Here is a 9,675-nt window from a genome sequence, read left to right on the forward strand (position 1 = left end):
TAGTAATCGCGGCAAGGAAAGTGAATTTACAATGGTAAACACACTGTCACTGCACGTGATTGATACTTCTTCGCCTTCCCTGCACGAATCTTTTCTACATTGTACAAAGTATAGGGCTCTCACCTACAAACAACAGAAACAACTCAAAACATTCGCCATTTGATTTCCCTATCTGCTTCGCTGTACCTGCGTGACCAACACCCCCTCGACGGTTCATTAGCGCACTGGTGGCCACCGGAGCCTTTAAGATTCTTGACTCGAACCGGTCATCGGCCTCGTCTTTCTTCAATCGATTCCTCGCGCATCGCCCGTGTCGCGTCCGTCTCTATGCATGCCATTGATTCGACTTTGTAGTCGAACATGGGTTGTTCTACCTCATCATAATGCCTCGGTCACGGTTGCTCTCGCTACGTTGCAGAGGACGGCTGCCAGTCGTCGCTGTTCATGGCAATGGAGCGTAACGCAGAAAATCCCATTCTCGACTGGGCGCGCTGCTCTGGGAGATCAGCAACGCCCACTAAGGACCACCGACCCTGATATCGACATCAACAGCCTGCGGAACACACTGCAAGCCGTGCGAGAAGCCAACCGTGCTTCCTTAGCAGTACGAAAAGGCAGCCAAACTGGCCGCGCTGCCAAAGTCCGCCGGCGCCCGCGGTCGCGCTTTGCCCAAGCAGAAACCTCTGCGGATTCCCAACCACAACTGAGACGGAGTTTTGACCATTCTTCCCAGTATGTGAATGAAGAGAAGAGAAAGCGCACAGTGAAGAAGGTGGAAGTCCTGGCCACTACTTCGGATCATTCGATCACCGGCACAACCGAATTAGACGAAGACGTCGGTACAATCCGCGAGCTGACCAGCTTTTGGCGGCCCGCCGATGAGGATCGAACCTTGCCTGCGCGGTTGCGTCTTCCTTGGCTTGTCAACCTACCTGAATCGACTGGGTGGACATCGGCCATCGATCGGTTGTCTGCTGAGATTCGCGCCTTTGAACAGTATGTTACACCGTCAGAAGAGGAACAGCTGGTGGTGGAGACGGCCCTGCAAGATCTTACTCAAGCCATCAAATACACCGACCACGATCTGGATGTCGATGTCATTGGCTCTCGTGCCACTGGTATTGCGGATCCCCTCTCTGATCTGGATATCAACGTATGGAAACCGCGGACTCCTGCCACTATGAGCAAACCGAAGACTCCCGTCCAGATACTGGCCTTGCTGGAAAAGGCGTTTCGTGGCACACATGAGAAGATCAAACTGGGCTTTCGCCCTGTTGAGGTCATCTACAACCTTAGAACGGCTAGAGTACCGATCTTGCTATGTAGGCACAAGTTCTCTGGCCTGTCTATTCAGATCCAGTGCACTCCGCCCACATATGACAGCACCGAATATGTCAAGGCATTTCTGAGAGAATATCCAACTCTGAAGAGCCTGTTCAAAGTTTTGAAGCAGCTTCTCTTGATGCGGGGACTTACTGTTGGCAGCCATGGGGGATTGACCTCTTATCCCCTCCTCAACATGATCGTGGCTGCGCTGAAATTTTCCGAAGGTCAAATTCACCCCTCGGATGCTGGAAAGCAGCTCCTATTCTTCCTCGACATGTACTCGGAGATGGACTTTTCTTCCCAAGGCATTTCCACTCGTCCCTTGCAGTTCTTCCCGAAACGCACCTCCGGGAGGCACGGGAGGCACAAAGCGACCGTCTCTTCTGGGCAAACTCCGTCTCTGAGTGAGCTGTTTCCGCAGGAGCTTGCCGGCCAGCGCAAGATGACCCTTCACCGGGGCAAAGCAGCTTATCTGATGACCCTTCAAGATCCCGCAAACCCGTTCAACGATGTTGGTCGTTCTGCCTACATGATCAAGGACGTGCAGGCCACGCTCATCAGCGTCCGTAGCAACTTGAATCAGGCCATAAAAGAGTGGGATCAATCCAGCCCGGATTTCAAAACTCAACAGGGTTCCCCGCGGCCTCAGGCACTTCTGGAATCGTGCCTTGGGGCTGACTATCGCATATATGAACAGGAGCGAGGTGATATGAAAGCCCTAGGACGCCAACTCCTTATCTCTACAAAGGTTCAGCGATGATTGATCATGTGCTCTTCTATGGGGGGGGGCGCCCAGCTATACCGCCGGTCGGCTCACGACTTTGTCGTATGATGATCTAGCAATTATATGGTGGCTTTTGGGGAACTTCCCGCATTTTTCGACATTCTGCCAGTAGATCAGAAAGCCCTATAGCCAGGGCAGGTATAACTGCCATCGCCGCTACTATTGAAGCTTGCTCTCGTACTGCATAGGTAGTGATTGAGTGTCTGCATGGTAGTTCTGATGCCCAATGGCAAGGCTGTAAAAGTAGGTATTCTGTAGAAGGAGAGCCGGGGCCGGTGGAACACGCCCTAGGCGCAGCTTGTCGGAGAATGGAGTGTCTTTGGCCCGAGCTAGGTACACGGCTAATAAACATCACCAACTTCACCTCACTGACATACCTGTTCTTTCATTGTTTTGTTGCCTTTCTAGCACTCTACATTGTTTCAGTGTGAATATTCTGGCACTGAAGACACTGCTGCACAAGTCCACTCTATGAGCAGTCCTCGCATTATCACTCCTCGTCAGTATGGCGGCGGGCATTTCGGTGCGACGACCGACAGGCGGCGCTCAGAGATGCGCATGCCGCGCTTCTTCAAAAGGTGAGCCGGCCACGCACACGGCTACGGAGATGTTGATGTGTGGATGCTGACACTTGGCAGGCTGTTCAAGTTTCCTCAGATGGACTTCGAAATGGCCGTGTGGGAGATGACACATCTACTCATCGCACCCAAGAAGGTGTTCAAGTCAATTTACTACCACAAGCGTGAGATTTGTTCACCACTCCTGTGATTGCGTACGCTGATGGCAGTAACAGAGACGAGAAATACCTGGCACCGTCCTGATCCTTCATTCACCTACCTGTTATCCTTCTTCCTCCTCCTCACGTCTTTTGCCTGGTCGTTAGCGTACACGCCGTCCTTCGCCTCTGTCATCAAGCTGGCCTTGATGTTCGTCGTTGTCCATTTCCTCTTCGGCTCATTAATCGTGTCGACATTGGCATACTACGTCGTCGGGCGGCTCCTAGGCCCAGGAATTGCAGGACTGCCGGGTCGGAGGCGCCAGCAGGGACTCTTTGGCCCGCCGGGAGGATCCAGGGGTGCAGATGCCCTCGAGTTTGGATACTGCTTCGACGTGTCCATACGAGCATTCTTCCCACCTTACGTCTTGCTCTATATCATCCAATACATCCTTATGCCTGTTCTCAACCATCCCAACCGCGCTTCGACTTTCTTCGCCAATCTGCTCTATCTGGCGGCGGGGTTGTATTGGACCTTGATTACCTTTCTGGGCTATAACGCACTGCACTTTCTCAGCCATACTCAGCTTCTACTGTCGCCTATGGCGGCTTGGGTTGTTATATGGCTAATCTGCACAATCCTCGGTATAAACCTAACGACTTGGGGAACGAGGTGGATGTTCTTGGGTGTCAAAGGTTGAGTTCGGCAGCGCCCAGTCAACAAAACATCTATGTCTACTATCCTAGCGCTACTACATCCTCAAAGGACTGTGCTCGTGGGCCAAGGTCCGCCTCGAGTCAAAATGACATTGCCGAAGCTGCTCGGTATTGCGTTTTCGGGATTGAGGCCACTGACGGATATAGCAACCAAGAGTGTGGGCGGAAGGCTACAAAAGAATTCGTCGCATCTCTTGAGATGGTCTCGTCCACGACATCATAATTCCAGCTCTCAAGAACGGTTGTGAGTGCTGCAAACGCTTGATGCTGGCTACCAGCGTTACTTGGTCAGAATCCAAGTAGGTCACTGGTATGGCTCAGCAGTCAGGGTGGGATAAAGGCCTCGGCCCCGTCTGACGTTGATTGGGGTTATGGCTTTGGGTAGCGGCGGAGGAATCGAACAGCCTAATACAGGTCCTTCCGCCCAGCGTTGATCCGATCTTGACCACCTCATATCCCATACTTGAGGATCGGTAGACATCATTGAGGAGTGGTCAACAGTAAGGCGCTTGTGCAAGAGTCTGGCCGCAACAAGAGCGCTATGGAAGTACGCACTAGGTGGCAGCAAGCGGCTTCCATGCGATAAGTAGGTACCTACATGGGTGCCTTGCCCGTTATAACTCTGTGTGAGAGCAGTTGATCTCCTTGTCAAGTTCATGCCGAAGCAATCACTGGGGCGGCTGGGAATTTGTTCAGCTTGGTACACCGTCAAGTAGTGGGCAGAATAAGTGCCCCGGATCAGTATTGTATCTATCATACCGGAGCCCGTGTGCAAGGGAGGCTCCCCTGGGCTACGCCTTCTCTGAGCACTACTAGTGGCACTGGTGGCACCGTGACTGGCAGCGTAGTGGCTGCATGTTACAACGTGAACCCCTAATCCTTGCATGGGGCTCCAAGGCTTAACTCGCGCCTGTCACGGACGCGACCCGCTAGTTCTCCCTCGGGTGCTAGCCTGCCATGCACGTCCAGACTTCTGTACTCCATCAAATCTGTCCTGCGCTGGCTGCGAACTCCTGCAGTGGGATCTTCCCCGTACTTTTTACAATCCCCCTAGCATAACTTACAAAGTGACAATCTAGGATCAGCCTTCCTCCATCCCTGCTGTGGCTGCTGTCACTTCTTCCAGATTGGTCCATCTGTGTGTTCCTGCTGTGCGCCCTTACTTCACTTGGAGTTGGACATGCAACGGGAAACGCTTCGACCGAACGCGAGTCGTGCGACGGCAGACTAATGTTAGCTGTCTCAGACTAGGACACACACAGGTGCTCTTCCGCTTTGCATCGCATACGACGGAAGTCTACATTGTCCTAGGATCTGATTTCGATCCGAGACTATGACCCCGGTACTACCTCTTCCCTCTCCCAGAAAAGCCAACAGAGCGGACGTGGACGCAATAAGCCCGTTCCCTGACGCGGACTTTCTTCGACCTTATTCCTCGTCCGCTCCGTCTCCTTCAACCCTGAACGCTCAGCCTCTTCCGCAAGGGACGCCAATGGCGGCATCGGGCACTTTTCTGGCGGACTCGTCTCCAATTGAGCATTTGAGGGATAACGATGATGGACACGACGATAACGAAGACCCTCACGACCTTTCCCTCTCCTCCAACCATGTCCTCCGAGCCTCTATGGTGGACAATCTGGTAATGTCGTTGGACCAATTCTCCAGTACCGTCTTCGACGATGTCCCATATACTCCGCGAAATCGAGGCTACGATGCTGCCTCAAGTGCACGGCAACGGGGCCATACATTTTCCTCATCGCTTTCTTCCGAGGCCGATATGCAGGACATGAAGGGTGTACCACGCTTTCCAGACACTGTTCCGCGCATTCCTATGCGGAACAGCTGGAGAGGCCCCAAGATTTCACAACGGCTTCCAAGCATCTTTGGAGAGGATGAAGAGTCGGTGCGTGCCAGAGTGTACGATTCCCAACGGGCGGCTCAGCCTGGGCACCAGAGGAGGAAGAAGAACACCTCGAAAGGCGGGAGAAGCCCTACCAGCAGCGCCTCGTCAAGTATTGATCTGGGGCATCTTGCCAGTCTGTCTGGGCGACTGGGCGGACCAGGGGATAGACGGTCAAGGAGCTTTGATCTAGGCTCCGGCCAGCGCAACATGCGCGTCTCGAGAGGCTTAACGGCCGGTGACGGTGCACCGATGCCCATCATATTCCAAGGGCCGGAGGCGGTACATGACCCTTTGGTAAACACCTCTGCCTCGCCTCTTGTCCGGAAAAACAGCACCAAATCTTCGAAGAGCGCATATGCGAAGAGAGGCCGGACCGGAGCCTTGGGGACAAACACATTGGATGATCCTGTTCCGCAACTGCCTACTATGAGGAGCGTTCCTGCGTTGCTCAACACGGCTCACGACCAGAAATTGGGTTTTTCGGAGCCTGTTGCCGCTCCAAGGCCTGGTTTCTTCCGCCGCGTCTTTGGCTCTTCTAGAAATCCCGTTACGACGGATCATCATGTTCACGCCGTCAACAAACCTCAATATGGCCGATCGACCCCTGTCCAGGACGAGATGGGACACCCCACCACACCCCTAGGGAGAGCGCATAAGCCGGTTCGCAGGACTTCTAATGATGTATCTGCTAACAAGGAAAACCACCCGGTGTCTAAGAAGACTTCTACCTTCTTCCGTCGGAGGAAGAAGTCTATCAGCACCAATATTCCTCCACCTCTGCCACTCACACTCAACTCAGAATTGAAATCAGAGTCTGCTGCCGTGGACGGGACCAGTCCGGTTAGTAGCCTTAGAGCTTTCATGGTCCCCTACCTGGGGGAGAGCCAGATGCACTCCTCAGGCCATGGTCACGGGCATAGTAGAACAAGTTCAATGCAAGGGTCATACACAGCAACACGTCCACCTCCCACGTTTGCCCTTCCCAAAGACACGCCCAATCGACCTAGACTTGCCGGCCACAGTCGAAACGAATCGCATGGAAGCAATAGAACCTTGAAGACGAACAGCAAGCCCGGCTCGACTCTTCGTATTCCGCATCAAGATTCTTTCCTGGCGGATAGCAGCAGCACCGAGGAACCGTCAAAAATCTCTCCTTTCGACGGTCAGTATTCGGACGGTGAGCAGCCGGATGAAGAAGTCCACCACAATCTCCATGACCTGAAACTGGAACACACCGTATCGTTTAACGCATTGCCTACCTCGACTCCTGATCCTCAAAAGTCAATGGCACGAAAACCATCGTGGAAGTCCGAGGAAGTCTCTCCCACTACTCCTCTGGTCGGAAACCCTTTGTGCAACCTCACGAACACAGGACCTCTCGCAAGTCCTAGTCACAGTGCTAGATTGCTGAAACGCCTGGAGATGGACCGAGGCGGGCGCAAAGATTCTCCTATTCATTCTTTGTCTGATGTTAGCGAGTATCGGTCCGCGCCTACAACCCCTCTCGTGACCGAAACTCCTGAAGACGACCAAGCTGCTCCTTTGGAGGTTGCTCAGGTGGCAACGCTGCCAGATCCCGACAAGCTCAAAGCGCAAAGCATCTTCGACAATGTGGATAACGAAATTGATTCTTCAAATGCCGGAGCATGGCTAGGAGAGGCTGGTGCTGACCGGGAACGTATACGAAAAGCGTACATGGGACTTTTCGACTGGAATGGCCAAGATATCCTAGACGCATTCCGGGATCTATGTGATCGAGTTGCCCTCAAAGGCGAGACACAGCAGATGGACCGAATGGTGGACGCGTTTGCCCAGCGGTGGTGCGAGTGCAACCCCAATCACATGTACAAGTCCAGCGGTAAGTGTTAATCTCTTGCATACGACGGGCCCTTGCTGACGTGGGTAGATGTTGTCCACACTATCTGCTATTCTCTTCTGCTGCTCAACACCGATCTTCACCTGGCCGACATTGGCCAGAAAATGACCAAGAATCAATTCGTCCGCAACGCTCTCCCTACCGTCAAACTTGTGGCTCAGGGGCAGGACACTGACAGCACTTTACGTGCAAACGCCGTTAGACCCCGTGCCAATGTGTTGTCGACGCAAGATACTGCGGAAACGCCGCGGCAGCCGACAAGATCAGGAGCCAACCCCAGCCAGGACGAGCGACAAAATTCCGTTTCAACAATCTCTAATGTGGACACCTCAGCAGATGGCACGCCAGGAAGGAACTGGGAAATGCGCATCGAATCGGTACTAAGAACATTCTATACCTCCATCTCCCAGGATCCCTTGCCCTTGCATGGCGCTCAGCTTGATGTGCCCGGTCAGTTGCACCAGTCTAGCAGCTTTCTATCGGTCGGATCAAATATGCTACGACGGACACCAAGCGTACTCAGCAAGGCCCATTCTGAGAGCAATCGTGGTCGCCTAGTTGGGGAAAGCCGATCCTTGGGCGCTCGTTGGGCCACGAAGGCCAGATCAAGGCCCCGTTTGCCATCCGCACCTGGCTTTGGTTCTAGTAGGACGAGCATAGACGAGCAGTCGACCACCTGGAGCCCATCCATGTCGAGCACATGGAGTCGGGCGTCACTAGGGAAGACACTGACTTCGATGTCAGTAGACTCGTTCAATACTGAAGCCGCCCCTGGAGATTATCAATCATCAATCGGCTTCGCCAATGCTCTAAGTCAGGCAATTATTCGAGACGACCAGCTGGAACTCCCCATCGATGACGGACCCAAGGCCGGGTCACTCCTCGAAGATGACACTCTCGAGCTCTGTGGTGCACCATGGGCGAAAGAAGGAATCGTCAAACACAAATGCCATCTAGAGGGTGTGGACAAACGATCCAAAGACAGAAACTGGACCGATTGTTTTGCTGTTATTGAAAGAGGATGGATGCGATTGTTTTCTTTCTCCTCGACCGCAAAGTCGCTCCGGAACAAGGCTCGTCAGCCAAAAGCAGGCGCTGTTGTGGGCGGCGGGAACTGGCAAGATAATGCTGAAGAGGTGTGGAAATTCATGCTACGACATACGATCGCAAGCTCTTTACCTCCTCCTGGCTATTCCAAGGCACGCCCGTACGTTTGGGCTCTGAGTCTTCCGACCGGGGCTGTGCACCTCTTCTCTGTTGGAACTCCGGATATTGTCAAGGAGTTTGTGTCCAGCGCCAACTTTTGGAGCGCTCGGTTATCCAAGGAACCGATGATGGGCGGCATCAGCAACATGGAATATGGGTGGAGTGATGCCGTTGTGAACCGCAGTTTGATATCCTCCGATTCGCAGAACGAGAACAACAGCACGATGAATCCACGCCCCAGCACACAGATGTCGATGCGGAGCTCTCTGGATTATGTTGGTGGTGGTGCTCGGGCCAAGCTGCCTGGAGACAGGGTCCATATCAGTGACTGGACACCTCCGCAGCAATCCATGTTTGCCTCTCAGTTGATGGAGGTCGATCAGTTGAAGGCCCTTCAGACCTATGTCAGCAACGTGGAGGACGAGTTGCAAAGACATAATGAGCTTAGGGGGCCTATGTTACTGGCGTTCTCCTCGAAGCATCCCAACTCGACCAAGGCGATGAACAATTGGGAAAAGAAAAGCAGCTACCTTCTGCGGGAGATTGTCAAGTTCCGGACATATATTGATGCACTGCAGCATGCCCAGGCCACGAAAGACCGGATTTACAAGATGAGGCAGGAAGAAGATGAGGCTCGAAGGGTGGAGATGGACAGCCGGGTCGTAACCGGCCAGCCCATCCCAGCCTGAGCAGGCTGATTATTTGCAGTTAAAGAATTTGTTTTGCGCGAGAAGACGGACAGATAGCTAGCGCAGCAATTAGAATGATGCTCATTCTATGAAGATTAGGAAACGAATTACGACTTAATGAGCAGATACCAAACCAGACAACTGAAGCCATGCTTTGTACAGCCTGATATTAGCGTTGATTTCTGAGAGCCGGCGATGGGCAACTGCTAGTCTGTATATTTCATACTAGTAACCATGGGGAAGATTGAAACCACACACTGCGTACTATTGCTATGTACGACCGTAGGTTCTTTGAATTGCTTTGTACCTGGCACAGTAGCGCCGTAACTTTGTCGAGATGGCAGAGAAGGGAAGCGTCTGACAGAACAATGTTGCGGCGGCATGACGGTGGTCGGACGTAAAATGGGGGAGAACATCGGTGTCAGACGAGCACTATTTATGCGGTGCTGGGTCGCTTGG

The 9,675-nt window shown here is 53.1% G+C and overlaps 3 protein-coding genes across 3 annotated transcripts; all 3 read left to right on the forward strand.

Annotated features, from left to right (window-relative positions):
* Positions 1–331: 331 nt before the first annotated feature.
* Positions 332–2,086, forward strand: HMPREF1120_03507 (DNA polymerase sigma subunit; the record flags this gene model as incomplete). The annotated part of the gene is made up of 1 exon (XM_009157581.1): positions 332–2,086. The coding sequence occupies one exon, from the start codon at positions 332–334 to the stop codon at positions 2,084–2,086; it is 1,755 nt and encodes a 584-aa protein (XP_009155829.1).
* Positions 2,087–2,581: 495 nt separating this feature from the next.
* Positions 2,582–3,526, forward strand: HMPREF1120_03508 (uncharacterized protein; the record flags this gene model as incomplete). Its single annotated transcript, XM_009157582.1, has 3 exons — positions 2,582–2,688; positions 2,749–2,852; positions 2,904–3,526. 3 exons carry the CDS (start codon positions 2,582–2,584, stop codon positions 3,524–3,526), a joined length of 834 nt encoding a protein of 277 aa, XP_009155830.1.
* A 1,349-nt stretch (positions 3,527–4,875) lies between these two features.
* HMPREF1120_03509 (uncharacterized protein) lies at positions 4,876–9,216 on the forward strand (the record flags this gene model as incomplete). The annotated part of the gene is made up of 2 exons (XM_009157583.1): positions 4,876–7,303; positions 7,352–9,216. 2 exons carry the CDS (start codon positions 4,876–4,878, stop codon positions 9,214–9,216), a joined length of 4,293 nt encoding a protein of 1,430 aa, XP_009155831.1.
* Between the last annotated feature and the right edge of the window lie 459 nt (positions 9,217–9,675).

Source organism: Exophiala dermatitidis (assembly GCF_000230625.1).
Source record: "Exophiala dermatitidis NIH/UT8656 unplaced genomic scaffold supercont1.3, whole genome shotgun sequence".
NCBI classification, from domain to species: Eukaryota; Fungi; Ascomycota; class Eurotiomycetes; order Chaetothyriales; family Herpotrichiellaceae; genus Exophiala; species Exophiala dermatitidis.